The sequence below is a fragment of the Peromyscus californicus genome, unplaced genomic scaffold (genome assembly GCF_007827085.1).
Source record: "Peromyscus californicus insignis strain IS unplaced genomic scaffold, ASM782708v3 Scaffold_4__1_contigs__length_199733344, whole genome shotgun sequence".
Taxonomy (NCBI): Eukaryota; Metazoa; Chordata; class Mammalia; order Rodentia; family Cricetidae; genus Peromyscus; species Peromyscus californicus.
This window is the reverse complement of record NW_026294562.1, coordinates 114,246,254-114,271,155: the sequence shown is the minus strand read 5'-3', so window position 1 is coordinate 114,271,155 and position 24,902 is coordinate 114,246,254. Positions and strand designations below refer to the sequence as shown.

The window sequence follows — 24,902 nt, the reverse complement described above, 5'->3', positions numbered from 1 at the left end:
GGGATGGGGGATGAGAACATAAGGGAACAGGATGGTTGAGCTAGAACAGGGACAGAGTGGGAGAGCAAGGAAAGAGACACCATGATAAATGAAGTCATCATGGGAATAGGGAGAAACAGGGTGCTAGGGAAGTTCCCAGGAATCCACAAGAATGACCCCACCTTAGCCTACTAGCAATAGTGGAGAGGGTGCCTGAACTGGCCTACTCTGGTAACCAGATTGGTGAATACCCTAACTGTCATCATACAGCCTTCATCCAGTAACTGATGGAAGCAGATGCAGAGATCCACAGCCAAGCATCAGGCCAAGCTCTGGGAGTCCAGTCGAAGAGAGAGAAGAAGGATGCTATGAGCAAGGGGCATCAAGATCATGATGGGGAAATGTACAGAGAAGACCAAACCAAACTAGTGGGAATTCATGAACTGTGGACCAATAGCTGTGGAGCCTCCATGGAACTGGATTAGGCCCTCTGCATAGGCCAGATAGTTGTTTAGCTTGGCCTGCTTAAGGGGCCCCTGGCAGTGGGATCAGGATCTATCCCTAGTGCATGAACAGGCTTTTTGGAGCCCAGTGCCTATGGCGGGACACCTTACACAGCCTTGGTGCAGGGGGAGGGATTTGGACCTGCCTCAACTGAATGTACCAGGCTCTGCTGACTCCCCATGGGAGGTGTTGCTTTGGAGGAGGTGGAAATGGGGGTGGGTTGTTGGGGAAGGCTGGGGGCAGGAGGAAGGATGAGAGGGGGATCTGTATGTAAAATGAATAGATTTCCTGATAATAAAAAAATAAAATAAAAACAAAAAAAAGTTCCCTTCTCACTTTTTCTTTTATAGACATTAGTCTCAAGTAAGTCCTTTGAACCTCAGCTTTACTAAGAGCAAAGCTGAAAGACAGGTGGAATTCACACATCTTGAATTCCAGCACTCAGGAGGAAGAGGCAGGTAGAGCTCTGTGAGTTCGAGGCCAGCCTGATCCACAGATCTAGTTCTAGGACAGCTAGGACTGTTACACAGAGAAAGCTTGTCTCAGAAAAAAAAAAAAGGCAAATTACATAATAGCTGCCTTATAGATCTATGCCATACTTATTAAATAGGATAGTGTATGCTTATTGCCTTGGTATTATTTATTAAATAGGTAGATATGTGGCCTTGGTAAACATATAACACACTAACTAAAAAGAAGTATTTATAATATCAAATCTCATACCCAGAGTTGATATTTCTAGTGTTTCCTCTCCCTCTAAGGTCTTTTATTTTGATGTGAATTGCAGTACAGTGCATTTCACATTTATTCACAAGTCAGGGAATATAGAATCACGATGCCAAATATCATCATATTATTTATTCTTTTAACAAGTAAGTGGAGAAGCCGGGGCGGTGGTGGTGCACGCCTTTAATCCCAGCACTCGGGAGGCAGAGCCAGGCGGATCTCTGTGAGTTCGAGGCCAGCCTGGGCTACCAAGTGAGTTCCAGGAAAGGCGCAAAGCTACACAGAGAAACCCTGTCTCGAAAAAGACCAAAAAAAAAAAAAAAAAAAAAAAAAAAAAAAACAAGTAAGTGGAGAATTAATTGTGTGACAGGAATTATTTAGGACACTTAGGATTCTGAAGTCGAAGGAACAGGGAAAAGTTGTCTAATAGAAATATATATATATATATATATATATATATATATATATATATAGAGAGAGAGAGAGAGAGAGAGAGAGAGAGCAATAGGCTGATGAATGGCCCAGTGGGTAAAAGTGCTGGCCACAAACCTGAATACATAAGTTTGAGCCCTGGGCTGCATGTGGTGGAAGGATGGAACTTATTCCAACTTCTGTGTACATCCTTCTTACACAAAATAAATACATAAATGTAATAAAAAATGAAAACGAGAAGAAAATGGTTTTAAAAATATATGCAGTGATAAATGTCTGATATCTGAAGATATCTGCTAATGATTCACTTGGTCATTGTTAAACCAGGTGAGATAGATATAGGAGATATAATCATATACACATTATGGAATTTTTTTAAAAGCCCAAAGACAATAATAGATCTAAAACAGCTGTAGTACAGCCAGACTCCAAGCTTGACTCTCAGGGAATCCCTGAAGATGTGTCCTAAACCTCAAATTGAGCTCATATCCTCTAAAAGACTGCTAAAACACATTGTTGGAACTCACCTCAACATTGTCCATTGGGCAGGAATAGGATAGGACTCAGAGACTGGCATTTCTAGTAAATTCCAAGGAGATGCTGATGTTTGCTGGTCCTGGACTACATTTTCAGAACCATGTTAGGCAGAGCTGCCTCTGGAAACCTCCCTGTGGTTGTGGAAGTCTGGGGACAAGGGGTGCTCTGCTTAGAAACTCATTTTGTCTCATATCATTCAACATGCGCTGAACCTGGGGGCATGCAACATGCACCCATTTCTTGCTGATTCTCACTAACTGGCAATGACATTTAACAAGTGATTCAACTCTCTAACTAATCCATTTCCTAATAGCAGGATGAACTCACTAATCCAGAGAGCCCCACAGTCTTTATTTGTCACTGATGGCAGAAAGATTGCTTAACTTCTTTCACAACTAAACATTCTACTTCGATCATGTCCATCAAAGAAATCCCTAGATTCACTGTTTAGCTCTAAGATACAGACTATTTAGTAAAGTTTTTAATGTTTTAACAGTGGCAAACTTTGCAAAAATTTAGGAAGGTGATGTTAGTATGTAATGGTCCCTTTAAAAACACTACTTAATTATACAAGTTCAGTTCTTAATCCTAGAAAAGGCCTACAAAATGTAAAGGGTGTCAGCCTCTCCTCACTTAGCTGTTCTAGCTTAATCTCACATTAAAGAGCACTTTCACCCCTGAGTTTCCAAGAAATATCCCTACCAAAGTGTGCCTTCAAGCTCAGAAGCCTGAGTGTTTTTAAGGTAGAATCTGGAAACAGACGTGGTTTCTTCTTCAACCACTTTGCTTCCTTAGACTGCTCGTACTCAGTGGAAAAAGTCGGCATGCAAATATCTGTGATCTGTGAGATGGGGTAGAAAATGAACAAGCCTGATTGGGCAAAGAGGCACATCAAGTCTTCCTGGTCCATCACTATATCGTCAAGTTAGCTTAGAAGGGACATGAACCCTGCCAACAATGGCCAGGCAGCTCAGAACAGCTCTCAGAAGAAAGGAAGGGAGCTTCCCTAAATTGTAGGCAAGAAGATTGATAGAGGAACTAAGGTTCCAAAGACTACTCTCCCATCAGCCCATGGAACCCAGACCACTGCCATCAGCTCATCTTGGGCTGGCCACTTCCTCCTTCTCTATCTCTTGCTTTTCATTTTGAAAACAAAAGAACTTGAGCAATATGATCAATCGAGAGTCCTGTAACCTTCTCTACCCTCTCACCCAATTCAACTTAATCCTAGAGAGGAAAAAAAAAAACAAAAAAACGATGCACTGAACCTACAAATATGCACCACAATTGAAATCTGTTAAATAGGCACACAGGAAACCAAACAAAACCGAGAAGATAAAAAGGTAGAGTTGGGAAACGGAACAGAAGTTCTCAAACAACTCGAGTGGCTGACGTTAGCAAGTAAAGTTTTTCCACAGGCGACAAAAATGCAAGCAACTGGACCAAGGATTAAGAGAAGGAAAACAAGGGAAAGTCTAGGGTAGACTTAAGATCAACCCTGTCTTGGCCCCAGGCTAGGTTCTATTTTAATCACACCGGCATTACAAAACTCAGCAATCTGGCCAGAGTCCTCAGCTTCAGGGTCTGGCCAAAACCGGTGAAGGGCAGAGGTCCTCCCCCTCCAGTCCCCACCCAGCTCTTCCCACCTCGTCCGGCCTCACCTAGTCACACCCTGCCCCGCCCCTCATCCCAGCCTCTCCACCCGGGTTCTCGCAGCCTCGCCGCTCCTCCCCCACCTCATTCGGTTCTCAGCGCCCTGTAACCCCGCCCCCGGGTTTAGGGTTTCCGGGCTCGTGGGTATTTTAAGGCTCGAGCCACTAGGGTCGCCTGACTCCCATCGCGCGGTGCTCCAGTTCTTTTGCTGCCATCTGCTCCTGGGCGCCACCAGCCATGGGTCCCTGGCCCTACTTGGCGCGCGCCGCCCTGTTGCTGGTGTTCTTGGGAGTCTGCACCGTGCGTTCCGATACACCTGCCAACTGCACCTACCCTGACCTGCTGGGCACCTGGGTCTTCCAGGTGGGCCCCAGAGGTCCCCGAAGCCACGTTAACTGCTCGGTGATGGGTAAGCCGCGTCCCGGGATCCCGGGAGTCCTTCCCTTTCTGTCCCTGAGTCCCTGCCTCGGGGCGGGTGCTCGTGGGTGACTGGAGAGTTAAGAGGAGACGAACTGGTCTCTTGGGGGATCGGATCCAAAACCAGGGCCGCCAAGTTGAATTTGAGCGCCTGAGAACTTCACACTCAACTTTCTTGGTTTTTCTCACAACTCATATTTTCAAGAAAACTCCCCACTAATTTTTAATTATTTCGGTTGCTTTGAAGAGAGTGGAGAACTGCTTTTTTGATCTTCCACTGCTGTCTGGCATGTTTTGTTTTTTAATAAAGTCCTGTAGAGTTCAGACTGGGTAGAATGTAGCAAGTTGTTGTTAGTTTTTTTTGGGGGGGGAGGGGGGCGCCACCCGGTGAGGTTGTGGAACAGGACCTCTGTTACCTGCTACTTTCCTTGATATTTCAGGCTGTTCTGTTTAAAGATTGCAAGAGATATACAAAAGCTTTTTTCTGTTTCTTTTGTCACGCGTTACCCAGTAGTATTTGGAAATGCCCGGAACCAAGCACAATGCCTCGCTCGCTCGCTCGCTCGGGGAAGGCTCTCTGTGAGTATGTAGTGAGCGAACACCGGGGCATTCCACGTGCCTCGGATTAATTGCTTATCCCTAGGAAAATGCTAGGACAGACCAGAAGAGTGGCACTTCTGGTCTTTGTAAGTCTGACTTGCACAGAGTATTCAACTCTGGGCTGTGTAGTTAGTCTCCCTGTCAGTAGAATAAAGCCTGTCACATATCCCACCCCTTCCTCCCACCCCCACCTTGTGTGCAAAAAGGGACTCATTTAATTAATTCCAGGTGTCTATGGGTTTTGCTTAATCAGTGGTGTCTACCATTCTTTCTTTTCTAAAATTTAGCATGGAGATGAGACAGAAGGGAGAAAGAGTTGGCATTGCCTTATCTGACTCAGTCTCCCATTTAGGGTGTTCATTTCAAAGAAGGAAAGACTAAAGTGTGGGACTCTGCGGATAGACATAACTGACTGCTTTTCTGGGAGCCTCTGCCTATAAACCACCTTTTGACTCTAACCCAACAATTAAAGGCACACAAAGATCTGACCCCTGATCTTATGAAAGTTAAACATTAATAGCTATCAATGCAAACTAGTTTGATGTATTAGAAGCCTCATGTTTGCTGAGTCCTTCAGTAGGATTCAAACTGAGGTGTTCATTTCTACAGATGTTGAGGAGACAGGTATCTCAGCTCTTTGAATGCATTACTTTCTGTCTTAATGGGCTCAGCACATCCTTATGACTGGAAACAGTCCCCTCCCCATTCTTTACTAGGTCAACATTCTACCACTGAGATGCACACCTAGGCACTCTTTTTTGGGGGGGCCAGAGAGGGGTGCTTTTCAAGACAGGGTTTCTCTATGTAGTCCTGGCTATCCTGAAACTTGCTCAGTAGACCAGGCCTGCCTCTGCCTCTAGAGTGCTGAGTACTGGAATTAAAGGTGATGTGCACCACCACTGCTAAGCAATTTTATTTATTTATTGAGTTAGTTAGTTATAGGCATTGGTGTTTTGCCTCTGTATGTCTGTATGAGGATGTCAAGCACCCTGGAACTGGAATTACAGACAGTTGTGAGCTGCCACGTGGGTGCTGAGAATTGAACTCAAGTTCTCTGGAAGAGCAGCAAGCCAGTACTCTTAACCACTGAGCCATCTCTCCAACCTCTTCCCCATTCTTTACAAAGAAAGTATTTTTTTCTCTTTGTTTTCCTTTTCCTTTCTTTTTTCTTTTCTTTATTTGGAGATAGCACCTTGCTATGTAGCCCTGGTTTGCATGTAACTTGCTGTGTAGACCAGGCTGGCTTTGAACTCACAGAGATCCACCTACCTCTGACTCTGGACTGCTGAGATTAACATACCCAGCTAGAAAAATATTTTAAGTGTTTCGTTGCACGGTGGTCTCTCTGCCTCCCATGCTACCTGACACCTCGATGTTCTTCAGAAACCCCACTTCATAGGCTTTTTCCCAGATCCCTCCATCACAATACAGAGGGAACAAAGTTGAAATTTTTAAAAAAAAGTCTTTCTGGACAGAACCTCATTATGTAACCCTGTATAGCTTAGAACTCACTATGTAGTCCGGGCTAGTCTCCTAGAACTCTACTTGCCTCTGTATCCCCAGTGCTGAGGTTATAATTAAAGACTTGTGCTATGGGGTCCAGCAGAGACCAACTTTTTCATGAGCCAGACCGTGAATCCCAGTCAGTTTACAAGGTAGGAAAGTACCTTAACATGGAAATTTTTGGGGTTACTTGCTCCCCTGGGTGTTCACTTAACTTTCATGTGTTATCCATTTCATTTTCTTTAGAACCAACAGAAGAAAACGTACATGTTGTGGTACACCTTAAGAAGTTGGATACAGCATATGATGAGTTCGGCAATTCTGGACATTTCACCCTCATTTACAACCAAGGCTTCGAGATTGTGTTGAATGACTACAAATGGTTTGCCTTTTTCAAGGTTAGTTTGTGTTTCCAGTCATTTCTCATCTAAAATTTTTCCTAATTAGAGACCCCTTGGAGTGTTACTTTTAGACCAAGAACATAACCAGAATAGATGCTGATTTTCTAAGACAAGTTGCATATTGTACAATTGACATTAAAAATTAAAATTTGAGTAAGTTGTACATTTGAAAATGTATAGTCTTTTATATATATATTTATATATACATACACACACATATATACGTAAGTGTGAAGAATTCTTATTTCTTGCATCACTATACTTTTACTTTTAAATGTTTGCTTAGTCTCTGGCTTTGTAGTGAATCTGTAGGAAGGATAAGGAGATGATAAATTTCATTTTCTGAAGTTCATGCTATCCTAATAATGACCTGCTGGCTCTGAGAGATTGGCCTCAAGGACTCATTGGAGTATAAAAATGTATTATATATGGTAATGTGAATAATTTATTTGGCTAGAGCAGAAAATAGAATGCATAAAAGTCATTATGCTCCTTGGGCTGATTGAAGAAAAAGACATACATAGCTAGAATTTTACATCTCCCGACTAGTAAGGAACCATTGTGTGTTCCTATATTCAAACACACTGCTTCCAGGTACAGCATTCTCTGGGTTAAAGTGGGTGGAACTGTGGCTCGCCTGTGTTCTTAAGGAAGAGTTGAAACTTTTCCTATAGGCCTAGTATTCAATGATTCATGTAAACTGAAACTGAAGCAGCTGTTTCTCATTATACATGGAATATATATCAGAATTTTTCATGGACAGTCTTTGCAGCCGCTGAAGCATCTGGTAAGAATAGACCATTTATAGAGGCTTCTGGGAACTTGGGGAATGCATCTGTTAAAAGTGGTAACAGACAGCATAGGAATAGAGGCCTGACTTCTAAGTTTGATTTCTCATGTGACATGATTTATTGCCAACATATAGTATTCTGGACCAAATAAATTTCTTAGAATAATAACTTCCAGAAATATTTTAATACAGACTTCTCTTTGATATAAAATAAATAAAGAAAAGGGAGAGATCCAGAAGGATGTTTAATTCCTATCCAGGAACTATCTAGCTAGTAAGAATCAGTCTGGGAGTTGTTAGTTAGGAGCCTGTGTGACTAGTTATTAACTATTTTTAATAACAACTCTGAGCACTGTACTAAAATCCATCCTAGCAGTATCTGAATCTCTTGTTTCAGTTACGTGTTGGGTATATTCAATCTGAGTTTAGGTCTCATTTGAATGGGCCTAGGTTTTTTGTTTGTTTGTTTTTTTGAAATACATCATTTCCCCATTCTCTTTCCTCCTCCAAACCTTCCTATATACCTACCCTTTCTCCTTTTCAAATTCATGGCCTTTATTTTTCATTATTTCTTGTTACACACACACACACACACACACACACACACACACACACACGCTCCTAAGTACACAAGCATAACTTCTCAGGCTGAATAATGATATTTGGTATACTCTTCCCTGAGGAAGACTTTCTCCCTGTCTCAGAATTCTTCAGTTACCTGTAGTTCTTTGTGTAGGGTTGAAGCCTCATAGACTTTCCCTCGACCACTTTAGCATGTCCATTGATTGTTAGGCCTCGTGTGTAGCCACATTCCTTTCAGGGTCCTTTGCCTTCAGATCCGATTTGCCTGTGGACTTGGCAAACAAATGCACAAAAAAGATGTTTAGTTTTCATTATGAACCCTGAGATGTGCCATAACTTACTGTCCTTGTGGTTGTCTTCTTCTTCTATCTCTTATTGACATGCAAGAAATACTTAGTTCTATTTGCTAAAAAATGAAGAATGAATGGAATAGGTGAACTTGAACTTAGTTTGGAAATAAGTTGAGTAAGTTATTAAGAGGTTGGGAATGGCATATAAGTAGATAGATAAATAATGTATCCACTTGTTTTAGAAAACTACCCATTTATCGGTACTATAAAATACTGGTGGAGAAACTAGTAAAATCACCATTTAATTACCAGAAGCATCATAATCAGAAATAGACTAGGGCAGTTACCCACAGTGTTTATCATCAGAGACAGTGGGACTCTCTGGCAGCTGAAGAAGGAAATGGAGTACAACAGTGCCTTTTTTTTTTTTTTTTTTTTTCAAATCAATGTAGGCAGGTTGAATATTTTGCCAGAGCATGAGGGTATTAATCACGTTAGGTCAAAAGAACTAATTTTAAAGCCATATAAAGGTAAATGTGTTGTCAATGTATATGTAAATGTCTAGTCAGTGATTAACAGGTGCCCATACACCTCTCTGGATGGTATTAGACAGATGCTTATTCTCTTGGTAAGTACGAAGATGGTTCGTACCCAACTGAGTTTTTTATATATATGCATTTAAAGTGGCCATTTTCCAGAACCCTTAGTAGGGCCTGGTTTTCTTTCCCTGCAGAAAAACCAAGCACTGGGGTTAATTAGATCTGGTGATAAAGACAGTACTTTCAACAAGCAGGAATAACATATATAGGATTTTTGTTTCTAAAACCTGTTTTAATGTAATGAAGTAGTTCCAGATGAGCATAGCTTGCAAAGTTTGCCGCATAGACCTGATGACCTGAGGTAGAGCCCAGAAGCCGTGGGAAGATCAAGAGCCACAAAGTTGTCCTCTGACCTCCACATGTGTACCATGACAGAGTACACTCCTCTATCCTTATATAATAATAATATTAAATCAGTAAAAATTTAAAGCATTTTCAATAGCAAATACAGCAGCAATACTGGAGAAAGTGTTTAAAATTTTAAGAAAAATTGTAAAGTGGAGTGACTATATAAAAGGAAAGTCAAGTACTTTGGGTGACTTTGTTAACCCAAAGCTAGTTGGATTTTACCACAAGCATCAGGGAATTTCCTACAGTGCTGGGAAACCATACTTTGAGGAATGCGTGACTCAAGAATAAACCTGTTCGTTGACTAAAACACATGGACTTTTTCCTAATGGCACAGAAAATATTTTTTGAACTAGTATTTAAAAATTGGTCTTTCATTTGTTTTGTATTTTTGAGAGAAGCTCTTGATTTGTTGTCCAGGCTAACCTTGAACTTGAAATTCTGTCTTAGTCTTCTAAGTACTGGGATTACAGTTGTGTCCAACAGGCCTGGCTTAAAATGGATAAATAGTATCAATTTTAAATGTCATATATAAGGTCCATTTACTCAACCCAACTATTACATGAATATCTAACAAAAGTTTACTACATGTGCCTGCCATTGCAATTCTGTCCATTATTCTTCTACAAAACAGTTGGATTTCCAGATGTTTCCATTAACACACCTAAGACCATATCATGTGTTTCCCATTACATCTGTGAAATGTGCTTTTCTTAGATTTCTGACTGCTGTCCGGCCAGAGTTTATTGAGTAGGTAGTGTCTACGTACAGGATGTTCATCAGTTATTTCTTTTGTGTCCCACAGTACAACAGCAGATATGGCCTCCCCCCATCATTTTCTCAATTCCCACTAGGCTTGGGGTGACTAATGTCAGTCTCTTTGCTGGCACTTTGCATTATTCACATCTTATTCAGGCATTAGCTGAAACATTTCTCATAACAGCAAGATTCCTAAACAGTTTTTAAAAATGAAGAAAAATTTGGCTTTTAATTACTTAAAATACGTTAGGCTGAAATAGGACTGGTCTCTCTGTGGTTTTGCATATGCCTTCAAGCTTGAATAGTTCAAGTTGAACAGAAAACACTGACTTTGTGTTTTTAAAGGTTCTCTTTTTTTCTATTTCTTCAAGGCAGTCTCTGACCTGAACTCCCATCCAGGCAGGGACCTAAGCCTTTACAACCTCCTGTAAAACAAAATAGAGTCATTAGGCTTGTGATAGAATGGAAACTTCTTGGGAGTCACCTTTGAGGGCCCAGAAGTGAAGCTCCTCTCTGCAGGCATGTCCGACACTGTTGGACTGTAATGGCAGTTCTCCTTCGGCTCTCCAGGTCCCTGTGGCACGTTTACACCTCTGTGAGGTATCTGTAGATGACAAAGCAGCTGGCCTCCTATAAAAGAACAATGAAACAAAACCAGGCAAAATGTAAACAGCTGTGATCATGTCTGACTTTACGGCACTGGTGGTGGTGGCTCCTTTTCCTTCCCTTGTGTTTTTTTGCGCTTTCATCTGTTTTTATGACAAGCTATATAAAGCTCCATTGCATGACAACCCCAACCAAGCTGTCCAGAGGACATGTAAACAAACTGAGCCCCAAACAATGTCTTCAAGGAGAACAAGTTACTAACTCTTCAGTTTTCTCATTTTATCTTCTGTGAGGCAGTGGAGAAGAGAGGGGTAGGAAAAGAACCTCATCTTGTTTTGAAGACAGTTATTCAAAGGGTGGAAAAAAAATAGAGGGGAAAATAGATTTATCATGGCTAAATATTTTTGTTATTTCTTTATTTTGTTGGGGTTGTGGGTAGTAGTGGGGGTTGGGGAGGCAATTGTGGACCACAGCTCCTATGTAGTCAGAAGGCAACCTATGGAAGGAACCTGTGGTTCCTTCTGTCCACAATGGGGGTTCTGGGAATTGAACTCAGGTCTACAGGTTTGGTAGCAATCACCGTTACCCATTGAGCCATCTCACTGGACCCTTGTTATGGCTTTGCATGTTTTTTTGTGGTAGTCAAGCTAAACTTCCCAATTATTGAGTGCTTTCTTTTGCCCTCCAGTTTTAATTGAATTATATAATAACAAATAAATAATAATAATAAAAAAAGACCACCACCACTAGATTCATAAAGCAAGCTATTTCTTAAATCTAGGCCGACATATTGAGAAGCCCATGTTAGATTTCTAATTCCACAGTTTGTGTGCCAGAAATTTGCAGGTTTCAAACTATTCACCCCAACCAGAAATGTCGGGTGCCTTTCCATAATAAAGGATTTGAGAACTGTGTCCTAATTTTTTCACTGTGCCTTCTGGGTTTATTTCTAAGGTAAAACAACTTTAGAAGGATTATTTTTGCAGTCGATGTACTTTTAAAAATATATAAATTCTGTATATTAAACACAGGAGTTAATTTTTAAAACTTGAGATTCACTTTTAAGAGTTTTGATGAAGGGTTGGTATCATAAGCATCTTGATGCATGCCTCATGTGTATTTCCTTCTTGATGTGAACTTTTGTCATGACTCAGTTTACCAATGCAAACTCTTCGTAGGATGTCACTGATTTTATCAGTCAGTTGTTCATGCAGCTGGGAACTGTGGGAATATATGATTTGCCACATCTGAAGAACAAGCTGGGTGAGCACAATTGAAATATCTTTATCTTCATTGTTAAGCCAGCTTTCTCCTGCCCTATTGTCTTATGGAAATCAGTGCCTATTTATTCTTCAGAGAAAGGGAGAATGCACAGATTGTTGTTTTCTTGCGCTGCTTGCTTGAGCTTGCTTTTCTGCCACCTTTCACTTCTTAGCTGTTTTATGTAATTTTCCATTCTCCTGTGTTCTGACTGCACCATCAAATCCCAAGTGTCATAATTATGACCTTAGTAGATGTGAACCAAAAAAGGAGAAGACCAACTTGGCGAAGGTTGGCTAACATGCAGTTCACATTTGTAAAGTAACTAAGCTGCCTTAGCTTGTTTATTCTTTTCCCCAAAGACTCCCTCAAGGAAGAACCATGTGTAGTATATACCCTAGTACCAAGACATAGATTCAAGCAGCCTTAGGACTATAGTAGAATGAATGTATAGGAGACACAAGCTATGGGTCTGGAGTGAGGTCACGATTTTTTGTATCTATCTTTTAGAGAGAGGAAATGAATTGGCATGCTGGTCACTCATCACCAAGTTATCATTCATCTTTTTTAAAGTAGCTTCTGCTAAAAGCATAGAATGTTGACTGGGAAAAGAAAGATCCCTTTGACTAATTCACTTCATATTTTCAGAATAAGTATTTCAATCATTGTTCCCATCGGATTTGATGGGATAACGGATGATGAGCAAATAATGGAATGATTTACCCTTTCTTGTGTTTTAAAATAGTTTTGTTTCTCCTTGTCCTTCCTCCTTTTCAGGGTTACTTAGTCCTGAAAGCCAAATGGAAAAAGAGAAATAAGACCAGGTCTCGAAAATACCACCCTTACTCTGTAGCCACATTTCCCAGGCTTTGTAATGGGTCTGCAGCAGTCCGTATTACCAGAAAGGAACTGCTCTTAGAGTGTTCAGTCACTACATCTTCCTAAAATTTAGAGAATGTCGAGCATCCTCTAAAACCAGCTAAATGTGAGCACCACTGACAGAAATAAACTGTGCCTTCTCTCTTCTTCAGGAAACTGGATGAGTAGAGAATTATTAGTGTCCTTTAGTTTGGAACTACACAGAATTTTTAATATATTGCATGGTGGTACTTTAGGAGGAAGACTGAATGGGAAACCACTCCAAAGTGGATCCACTGGTTTCCTAATACAGTTTATGAAATTCTGCCCTAAATCTCTTCAACCTTCCTTCTGCTCCTGGGGAAGCATCAACCAGTAGAAAAGTTAAACCCTAACCTTTGTTTCATAAGTGGGGCATATACCCTGGTACTTATGCATACATCCAAGCAATGTTAGGACTATATTTAGATTTGTAGGAGACGCATGCTATGGGCCTAAGCTGCTAGGATTAATTTGTTGCTTTAGTATACTTTAAAATCACATTGGCTTTTTTTGAGAAGCAGTCATTTTCAGATGCATGTGCTTTGCAAGCATGTTGCCTGCATGCATAATACATGTTTTCTCAGTATTGAGCTCAATAGCTACCAACACCTAATATATTAGTGCTGGTATTGCTTTGCTCTTTTGACTTAACAAAGGCTACTGTGATAAAAGTGTTAAAAGATGGTGTGATCTTTGTTGGCTTGTAACCCTAGTTTTTGTTTTGTAGTTATTAAATAGATCGTCTGTTGAGAGGCTCTTTTAATACCGCAGCCAAGAACAGACTTTGGTTTAAGAGGCCAAAGACTTGGATCTACCTCTAGCAGCTAGCAGAGGCCATGGCAGCTACAGTCCCTTCTGGAATCTGTTTGCATGTAAAATGCAGAGGAGTCCTGGTGACCTACCTCCAAGGCAACTGCCATCCTGAACGTTTCCTTGGAAAACAGTAATCACCACTATGGAATGTGAACAACCAGAAACTGCACAGAATAAAGGAAAAGTACTGTGGAAGAGATGAAGTCTCAGGGGGCTTCAGCATTTAGCGTTTTCATAAGAGGAACGATTTCTTTCTTGTCTTAGTTGAATACCGTGATGTTGAAATGGTTTTTCCAAACTAGATAGTTTGGAGTTTGGGTTTGGGGACCTTTTTTTTCTATGTTTTATCACAGTGAAAATTTTACTCACAGTTAACTTGTCTCTTCCTGGGTGCCTTCACTTTCTTTAATTACCTTGAATAACTCCCAAACCTAATGTAGAGGGAAAGAAGGCTTTGAGATGACCTGAAATGGACAGATGTTAGCTATCGGAGGGAAGATGGTCCCATGGAAGCCACATAGAAGGCAGAAAAATGTTTTCTTAGCCCAATACTAAAAGGTATATCTTCTTGCAGACAGTGGACTGAAGCACCCTCAGCGAGAAAGATGATGTGGTTAATACTTTTTTTTTTCTCTTGACCTTTCTTTACTTCTTTTTCTCTTCTGTTTCTTCACTTTGTTTTTTAGATTAGGTGCTAGCTAAGTTGACATACTATGAATCTGAAACTCCCATAAAATTGATGGGACTAGTTTCCTTTTACAGAGAGCAATGGTTAACCTCTTAGAAAGCTTAAGCTCACATAGTTTCTGACTGTAAAATGATACTCCTAATCTCAAACCTAAGGCCTTCCCTGGGGTTAAAAAGTAAAAGGAAAGCCATCTTAACAAAGTAAATGGTATTTAAAACCACATTTGGGTAGTTTTTCTGGTGCATTCCAGCACATAAGCATCATGAAGTTAGTTTAATGGGGTGGAGTGTATATTGCATTAGCTGTTACTGGAGTCTTAGGAGAGTGAGTGCCTTTCTGGTTTAGGTTTCCTTACCACTGAGCCCCCTCACTTTCTTGCTTTAAACCAGAGTCTTTTCAGTCAGCAGGTAACACTAGCTTGTCTTTCCCCTCTGCAAGCTTTTAAACTGAAGTAGAAACCCCAAAGAAATCCCTTGTGAAACTGACTTTCCTTAATTGCACTATTGTTCAGCCTGATTGCTATCTTCTAGCTCTTTCCTGCTGAGCAGTGGAGTCATTTCCTTCTCACTTGGTTTAAAACTGACTTGGAAGATCTAAAAGGTGCACGTGTACATAGTCCATGTTATCTACCGGGCTTTTCTCCTGTGGCTCAGTAAGCTCAGAAGATTTGTGATCTGTGAGTCATCATGACAGTTTTATGCCATGTAAGATTTACTGGGTTGTTGATTTTTTTTCTCATCCTGCTTCTGGTCCCAGTAGTCTTCAACATCTAGAATGTGGTTGCCACTCCATTAGTGGGAGAGAGGCCATTAATGATTCCCTTTGTCCTCTCCAGGTACCTCTGGTTTGTACTTGTAGAGGAATGGTCTGGTGTCTATCTTCTGGGATGCACATCCGCTTTTCTCTCTTTTATCTTCAGAACCTAATGCAAATAGAACTTTATAGGTCTGGGGGAGTGAACTCACTTTTCTTTCTGCAGACTTTTTACAAGTAATATAAGCCTACAAAGTGTCAGCTACATTTTTATTGCTGTTATAAAAGACCATGACTAAGGAGACCCATAAAAGAAACTGTTTAATTTAGCTTACAGTTTCAGAGGGCTAGAGTCTGTGATGGTGGAGTGAAAGAATGGTTTAGAGCTCACATCTTAAGCCACAAACTCTAGGCAGAGAGAGCTAACTGGGAACTGGGGAGTCTTCTGAAACCTTAAAACCCACCTCTAGTGACACACCTCTTCTAACAAGGCCACATGTCCCAATCCTTCCCAAGCAGTTCAACTAAGTGGGGACAAAGTATTTACATAGATGAGCCTATGGATGGGGAGGGCATCCTCACTCAAACCAACACACAAAGCATCACTTTTCTTGGGTTCTGGAAACATTGGCCAGGGGTGGCACTATATCTTTAGTTCTCTGTTCTAGGAAATATTATCAAGTTTCCTGCCTCCAGAACCTTCAGAGAGTTCTATATTTTAAAGCTGATTTTCAAGGTCTATAAATATTGTTGGCTATACATACAGATGTACTTGCTATGGAAATTTATTTTTTATATTTCTCTGTGTAATTTGGTTTCTAAATGGTTATGGGAGCAAATTAGTGGGCACAAAATTGTAGATATGTGCCAAAGGGCTCACAGTACACTAATGCTTAGCATTGTTTGTCATAATTGCCTGTTTGTCTTCCCTTCTGCTCTGTAAGAGAAGGGATTATTGACTCTGTATTACAGAATACTGTATTCCCCGTGTATCATGCAATGTGTGTCAAATAGCATGAAAATAATGGGTTTAATAAATAATTCTTTAAGAAAGAAGCTTGAAAAAATACCTCATTGTGGTATTGTTTTTATTGATGTTTCCCAAATATTCTTACCTTTGTGCCCTTAGAGGTTATGGCAGGCCCTTGGGCCGTTTATTAAATGACTTAATAGAAAAGAGATCAGACTCACTTGTGTGTGTGTGTGTGTGTGTGTGTGTATGTGTATGCATTTACTTATGCCTTAAACTTCTTTGACTTACAAAGCCAAAAAGGGCTCTAAGGTTAAAATAGTAAAGTTCCAGCTTTTGGAGCTATGACTCAATTTGTGGCCTAGGAAAAGAGATTTTTATGTCTGTGGTGGTTTCTGTTTTAACTAGCCTGGAAAAGGCTAGGCTAGGCCCTACCTCTGCTGAGCACAGGAAGGAATTGGGACTAATTAACAGTTTAATGAGCTTTCATCTTTTCCTTCAACCCCATAGCTGAGATTTTGTGAACAAGGCACTGAGAATGAGCCCAAGGATGCTGACCACTTTGCTGAGTGTTAAATGGTAGTTTTCTTAGCTATTTCTAGATTTTTTTTTAAAGCTTAAATCGAGTGTCTTCAGCATAGGTAATAATCAAATTTAACATCTTCCATTCTTATATTTGAATCTAAATGCCAATATTTTCCATTTAAAATGTATCATCATTTGGTTGCAACTTCCTGGCAACTTTGCATTTGATTAAAATTCAACATCTTAAATAAACTGTTTAGTCTTGTTAATGGGCAGAAAGCCGATGCTTATTCTTGGAACAGAATTGGGGAAGTTGGCTTCTTTCCGAGAGAGCTATGGTAGTCTGGAGGGATTTAGCCAAACGTGGATTTGGTCAAATTAGCCTTGTTGTTTCTTAACCCTTTCTTCACACTGTGAACACAGCAGCAAATGAAGCGGTTTACTTTGCATTGATGTCACTGTCTACAAGGGAGGAAAAGAAAGGCAAAAAGTTGAGTAACCTTCCCTGGGTTTCAGTGTTGCTCACATGTCAGAAATCTCCATAAATATGTTTATCATTCAGTTCTCAAACATCTCCGAGGTACTGCTCTGTGAAGTAATAAATCAACATGGTAGATGAGACTTCTATGTCCAGATTTCTATTTATTTTACCATTTGTATAGACATCTTTTAAAACTGCATGAGTGGACCACTATAGTATTGTTATAATGCATATGAGATATTAAATGATTAAATGAGCAGTGTATATTGTAATAAGTTGTTTCAGATGATTTCATTAATAATGAAAGAAAGTCACTATCATAATCTTGTTCCCAAAAACAATGCTAGTGTGTTACTGCCTAAATTTGCGTTGCAGGAGCCTCTGGAGTTCTGTGACTTAGGTGTGCACCACTACAAGTCTTTTAAATAAAGAAACAGCTCAGTTGACAATTTGAAAGGAAGTAGAAGTTGTCTGAACTCATAGATAAAAGTGTTAAAGCACTTTTTACCTATATATCCACACAGCAATAGCAACAGATGATGTCTTAGTAACTTTTCTGTTGCCTTCACAATTGTTTACCCTGGCTTATATTGTTACTTTCAGGAAGCTTATTTTTAAACATGTAAAATTCTTTAAACTTCAGTGTTATTTTTAATCCTTCCTAGCAATCCAGCAAAGTAGAATCAGTCATGACTATCTTGCCCATTTTAGTTAAAAAACACAGAGAGAAGCCCCTAATTGTAACTTGCTCAAAGCTGTTTGAATGGTAACAGAACTAGAATTTAAAAAACAAAACTGTTGATTGTTGGTGTCTCTTGACCAGTGTACTGTGGGAAATAAGCATTCAAATATTTTCCGTAAAGTATATCCAGAGAAGCAATGGAAGGATATTTTAGTACCTTAAAAAAATTCTTTAAAGTATCAGAAAACAGTAAAGAAGTTATAGGGTAAATAGCTTAAGTTATATATCAGGTCAGTATTAACAGTATTAATCAGTTAACAGAGCTAGGAGAGTTGATGAAACCATGGTGGTGATGGTGCAGGCGGGGATTAGGAAGGATATTAGAGAATACATGACAATTTAATAGGAACTTTGAAGAAGAGGAGCTCCAGGATAGCAGTTCTCTGAACGTAAGTGCTACATGTTGGAAGGCCTTTGAATTGTAGCAAATTCTCTATTTGTTGCAGTAGGAATTGGCAAATGTGAGTGGAAACTTAAATTGTCTCATCCATGCAAGCCGGTCTTCAGAGACCAATGTTTATACAAATGAAAAAATTCTTTCAAGGGAGAAAATTGACTATACTTATTATGGGATAATGTGGCCAAAATTTCAGTCTCTTAATCCTCACAAACATTAAGGGTTCACTGTAGCTGGAAGAGACCCTGAGAACTTTCAAATCAAGGAAATAATAGAATCCCTCTGGGGAGGTCCCTCAGGTTAAGGTTTCTAGCGTTTGACTTTTGAGCTAACCTGATCAATGCCTCATTCCCACCTCTTTGGGCTGCACTGTACAGGCCTGCCCTGTCTGTGCCACCATGCCCTGCCTTTAACAGGGTGACCTCAGGTTAACAAAAGATTAAGAGCAGATTCCTCTAGCTACAGAATAATATAAAATACAGTTTTAAAGGCGGAAATGATTCCATGAATTTAATGCATCACAAGTGATTGCAAATGCCAGTTTTACTACATTTGGAGGATTTTAGTTATAATATCCAACTTGTAGGTTTTTAAAAAATTGGTCTTGAGTATATAAATTAAAGTGTCCACAGTAACAATTATTTGCCAGATTTTGCTAATTTTGTGTAGAACCACAGAAATGAGATTGTACAGGTCCTAAGGGAAGGTTTGAGACTTCTAGGTGAACCTGAATTTGTAGCATAGATAGACTTGGAGAGGAGAGTGGGCATTTCTGAAGACACTGTTTGCTTCTGGGCTCTTGGGTGACTTGCCATTACAACTCTGCTATTAATTATTAATTCCTTACCTTTTCTGGAATTTGTAAGTCCATGCTAAAATCAGTCTTTTTTTTTTTTTTTTTTTTTGGTTTTTCGAGACAGGGTTTCGCTGTGTAGCTTTGCGCCTTTCCTGGAACTCACTTGGTAGCCCAGGCTGGCCTCGAACTCACAGAGATCCGCCTGGCTCTGCCTCCCGAGTGCTGGGATTAAAGGCGTGCGCCACCACCGCCCAGCTTGAAATCAGTCTTAATAAGACTTGTTCTTTATCATTCATTCTTTTGCTTACTCATTCATTCAATAATTAATTGCTTTCTACTGCCACACAGCTTCCTAGATAGTAAATAAACAAAAATCTCATTTTCACAATGGAGAAGAATAGACAGAGGTTTCCTGAGGGAGAATACATAAACACAGTCTGTGGGATGGAATCTGTGACTATCAACCCCACTTTCCAGTGAAAGGACAGGTGAAAGACACTGACACAGGATCATACGGGCCCAAAGCAGCAGACCTGGATTCTCTCTAGACTTTCCAAGCCTCCAAGGTCTGAGGTACGTATCCTTCACCTCTGCTCTGCAGTAATAAGCCCTTGACAAGAACGGCAAAGAGTTGGAAATATTCATGGGCCACAGTGTGAAGCTCTGTTGAGTCAGCTAATTTGAAGTGTTTTCAGAGCATCCAGTGGATTCAAAAAACAAAAAAACAACAAATCAGCATTAGGTGTGACCTCTGCCTAGCCTCACTCTTTGCAGGATTCCCTTTACTACAGTGGAGAAATATTTCTCCTTATCTGTGTTGGGAAAACACAGATGGAAGAAACATTGGGAACTTAGCCTTTTTTCTGTACTTTCTGGCTTCTCTCCTCTGTGTCATTGGCCACTCTAGCTGTTTGTGAAAGAGCAGTCTATGAAGAAACACTGCTTGTTATAGGGAACAGTGTTTGGTTGTAGGAGTGGCTGGTGTTAAAATTTAGTTTAACAAACCTCTTAGATCTTTCATTTCTGCCCTCTGAGATATTATTTCTATATTGTCTTGGACCCCTAGGATGGATAAGGAATCTGTACAGTGTTTATAAAATAAGAGGGTTTCTACCTTTGTCATAAAAATAAAGCTGTATGCAATGAATTACTAGATGGCTATGCTTCCCAGGAGTCCAAGAAAACTGTCATATAGAAGGAGGCACATTTCCCAGTTTTCCCAAACCTTGGTTGGCTCACCTTTTCTCATAGTACTTATTAATCATACAAAATGTTATTAGTTAATAAAAATGTTCTCATTTTCTACATGTGAAACATTTTAGGCCTTCTCTCGTTCTACTTTTCTATTATACTGCAGTAAATGTTTACTGACGTACTGCTATAGAGGGAGATGGAGATAGAGAGCAGCGCTCTGCTGTAAGGAAAATTTCGAGGCTCTTAAGACATTTCAGGACATTCTTCAGTCAGCATTGGCCCTCCAAGACCTACCTGGCCTGTCTTAGCAAACGAGAGAAGACTAATGAATGTGACCACAAATAGTGCCCAAAAGAAATATCACTAAAGTCTAGGAAATTCAGGGTGTATTGTATAAGCTCACCAATATTTAGTCTACCAATAACAGAGTTTTATATAGTTCAGTATGGCTGTCTCTCAAGTTGGCTGAGATCTCGATAAACACATTGTGAATTAGAAACAGTTGTGTCAAAAATGTTTTTATTAAGCTCAGCCTGTCAAGCTGTGTGGCAGAGTCCAGCAGATACGATAAACTTTGACATTCTGTGTAGCCTAAAGTATTTGTGCTCGTCCGTTTGAGGACATGTTTATCAACTTACTCTGGATCCCTGACTCCCAGCGTTACACTTTTGGGTGTGATTTTTTTTTTTTTTTCTGGTGTCCTTGTTTTACAGATAAATATAACCTAATAGAATCTCTTTCGAATTTCTACAAGTTAAACCTATGCCGGTGCCTTTCTTCTTCCTGCCTGCCTCCCTCCTTGCTCATTCTGGTCATGCTCTCCTCTGGATGAGATGTCTTTACATGAAAGTAATGGGACTGTTAGAGCCAATGCGTCTGAATTAAAACCTGGGTCTGTCACTGCATAGTGTTCTTTTTGTTTTGTTTTGTTTTGTTTTGTTTTTTGTTTTTTAAGTCAGGGCTTCTCTGTGTAGCTTTGCGCCTTTCTTGGAACTCACTCTGTAGCCCAGGCCGGCCTAGAACTCACAGAAATCCACCTGCCGTGGCCTTCCTCCCGAGTGCTGGGATTAAAGGCATGCATATAAGGATTCTGTATGTAAGGATTCTGTATATTCGCAGCTGGGGTCTCATCTGGCGCCTTATTACATCATCAGCAGGCGACTGCGTCCCAGCCAAAAAGCCGGACATGCACCCCCAGGCTCTCTCTCTGCGCCTCTCCCGGTCTCTGTCTCTGTCTCTCTCTCCTTCTCCTAATAAAGCTCTAAAAGGTACCACTGGGTTCTGTCGTGACTGTGACCTTTCCACGTGGTAACCAGCGCCAGACACCAGCACCGTATACCCTTTCAGTGCGCCACCACCGCCCGGCTTGCACAGTGTTCTTTCAGTAGTGGTAGCATGGAACTATGCCAAGTTCCATATTACTGAAATAAAGTGGGGACAGTAATTAAGTGCCTCATAATGGGCATATTCTAATACACCAGGAGATTAACAGCAAAAGTGGATTTTGTTTAGCTACACAGGAAACATTTGTCATCTGTTCTAATAGTCTACTGATGGGAGCCTCTTCTGACAAAAAAGTAGTGGAGGAAAACCCTGTTCCTGCCATGTAACAGCCCTGTGGCCTTCAGGAGGAATGATGACTATCCCTGAATGGTCATCGGAAATAAAGGACTGTTTATTATTTCTTCCTAGACTGATTGTGAGAACTAAATGCAAACTGCCTAGGATATGATAATTGCTTTAAGTAGGTGAGCTTTTTCCATAGCCATTCTTTCCTTCCTAGAGTACATCTTGTTTGGTAGTCAGCAAATGCTAGTCTTAGAAAAACGGGTCTTTCTGCTTTCTAGAATAACTATTGGAACATCATCAGCTAAAGTAACGTTTTTATTTTGGCTGGCAGAGGGCCACAATGCATCTTTAGGGTAAATGGGAGCCAGGGAAAGAGCCCTGAGAGCCGAGCCCAGGTGTAACAACTGGTCTTTCATTTTTTTTTTTCACTTGGTTGCAGTATGAAGTCAAAGGCAGCACAGTCGTCAGTTACTGCCATGAGACCATGACGGGGTGGGTCCACGATGTGCTGGGCCGGAACTGGGCTTGCTTTGCTGGCAAGAAGGTGGGAAGTCCTTCAGAGAAGGCTAATGTGAATGTGGCATACCTTGGAAGTCTCCAGGAAAAGTGAGTTGTGGCAAGGGATACAGCCATTTAGCTTTGTTTTATGGTATGTATGGTATGAGTGTGTTCATTTGTAGACGTTGTAATTTTGGCTTATGAACTTAGCTGTGTCATATAAAACTGTACTGGAAATATATGCAGACTGATGGAATTGACAAAAAAAAAATAAGTAATATCCCAACACATTTCAAACCCAATGGAACAGGGAATGCTTAAAAATAAAAACATGATCAAAGGGACAAAACTGCAAATTACTAGTAAAGAAAAATTATTTCACTGGCTGTGGTATAGTAATGTCTTGAATAATATATGGCTATGATGATGCTACAATGAGTGTTCAGTTACAAACTCAACTGTGAACAAAGCAAGCAACTGCAATTAAAGTTCTTGGTATCTCTGCGGTGTGTTATTTGCTCAGGCTGTCACATAGAAGCACTGCACACTGGGTGGCCTAATGGAAAGTGTTTGCTGTGGGTTTTGAAGGCTAGAGCTTGGTTTCCTCCTCGCTTGCTTGCTGCTGGCTCCTCCCCTCACAGTCTGCTCACTTGGCCTTCTTTGCTGTATCCTAAACTTCTCCTCTCAGGACCCTAGGAAAGCTAGACCAGAGCCCACACCAGTGATCTCATTTAGCCTTCATTACTTCTTTAAAGACCTGTTTCCAAATCCAATCTCAGGCTGAGATATTGGAGGTAAGAGTTTTAAGCATGGCTTTTTACTTATTTAGTTATCTGAGATTATAATGTAATTGCAATATTTTTTCCTCCCCTTTCCAAGGGATAAAATTTAGCCTATAAAATGCAGTTACTATTTTCATTCAGGTGTCTGCTAACAAACAACAATTTTCAGACGTGATTAGTTTTGCAAGAGGGAGATCAAGTATTATTTCCTTTTCCATTTTGTTTAGCTGCAAAAGCCACTGAAACTACACATGAACCAAACTTTCAAAGCCAAGTGACCTCAGTGAGGAACACCTGTAGCAGAGAGGTCATGGAAGACTTGACTGGAGAGATGACTTACTCTTATTGCTCAGAGGGCTAAACCAAAATGGAAACTGATCCAGCCCTCCTTTTGAGTTCAAGGTTTAAGTAGATTTATGTCGCATGGTTCTTTTTTTTTTTTTAATCTTTTATATAAACCTTTTTTAGTTTTCTTCATTATTTTTAAATGTGTATTGATGTTTTTTCTGCATTTATATCAGTGTACCACATACATGCCTGAGCCCCTGGAGGCCAGAAGAAAACATTGGATCCCCTAAAGCTGGAGTTACAAATGATTGTGTGTTGCCATGTGGGTGCTGGGGATAGAACCCAGGTCTTCTGAAAGAGCAGCCTGTGCTCTTAACCACTGAGCCAGCTCTCCAGCTCTTGTGGCATGGTTCTTTAGCATCATAGTTTCCTATAAGCTGTTCACCTTGTATCCTTTCTGGTGTGCTGTGTACTGGTAGGCCTGATTAGATCTTTCAAAAACATTGCACTGTTTAGTGAAGACTCTCCCCTGCAATGCCTTATACTTAAATGGACATTTGAAATCAAATAACTTTAGGATCTCTTTCAGCTCTTAGTGATCTGTTACCTAATACTGGATACATTATTATATTTTATTTATATCTATCCTTTCAGAATTATATACATGTACATAGTGTATTTTTCTCATATCTACCCGCCATTCATCCACTCCAACTTTTTCCAGACCACCTTCCAATGATCCCTTCAAATTTCATATCCGTTTCTTTTTTTGTTGTTGTTCCATTGTAACTCACTGAGTCCAATTTGAGCTGCTTGTATACACATAGTTTCGCATCCTCCGCTGGAGCTGGGCCACACCCTTGAAGAAAACGGACCCTTCCTCCCCTCCAGCCATCAGCTGCCAGTAGCTCTCAGTTAAGGGTGTGGTCTCATGAGTCTCACCCATCCATACTGGAATGTTGACTGACTTGATCTTTTTTTAATCTCCTTGACTTGTAAGCACCAAAAATGGCATTTAAGTGCTATGATAGCACCCTGTCATTACTGTAATGCATCTATCAGTATATGAGGCTCTCCTAACTATTATGATTAAGTAAGAAAAGTAGGAATCAATGCTTCTCAAAAATTTAATAGTCTGGGAAAAATGGAAAATTTGGTGGAAAGTATTTTAAAATATTTCGCATACATTTTCAAATTTATTCTTGTCTCTAAAGAAATAAAAAACACTGTAGCTTCTTTTTACTGTTGGGTTAAGGTCAGAAATAAGGCTGGAGCAGCTTCATAGCTTATCAAATAGTTTCTTTGCAGTGTTCTCCGTTTCTTTGATTCTATCAAAGTACTCTCTTACAAATGTGAATGAAATGGGACAGAAAAGTTTATAGAGTGCCTAAATTGGGTGTCGCTTGGGTTGGGTGCATCTGATTTCATGTAATTGAGTTTTGGTGAAAGTCTTGAATGTTGAGTTACATTTGCTCAAACCATAGAGTGTTTTACCATGGGAGTAACAGTCACTTGCCTAA

The 24,902-nt window shown here is 40.3% G+C and overlaps 1 protein-coding gene across 2 annotated transcripts in view; it reads left to right on the top strand.

Moving 5' to 3' along the window:
* The first annotated feature begins 3,977 nt into the window (after positions 1–3,977).
* Positions 3,978–24,902, top strand: part of Ctsc (cathepsin C) — a 33,684-nt gene continuing 12,759 nt past the window's right edge. The window contains exons 1-4 of one of the 2 annotated variants that reach the window (XM_052712432.1): positions 3,978–4,240; positions 6,598–6,749; positions 11,905–11,989; positions 13,614–16,209. In XM_052712432.1, coding sequence (XP_052568392.1) covers positions 4,069–4,240; positions 6,598–6,749; positions 11,905–11,989; positions 13,614–13,624 — 420 coding nt within the window. In that variant the 5' untranslated portion in view covers positions 3,978–4,068 and the 3' untranslated portion in view covers positions 13,625–16,209. Of the gene's footprint in view, positions 4,241–6,597; positions 6,750–11,904; positions 11,990–13,613; positions 16,210–22,253; positions 22,421–24,902 lie in introns of those variants that run through there. The other variant, XM_052712431.1, reaches the window with a different exon arrangement.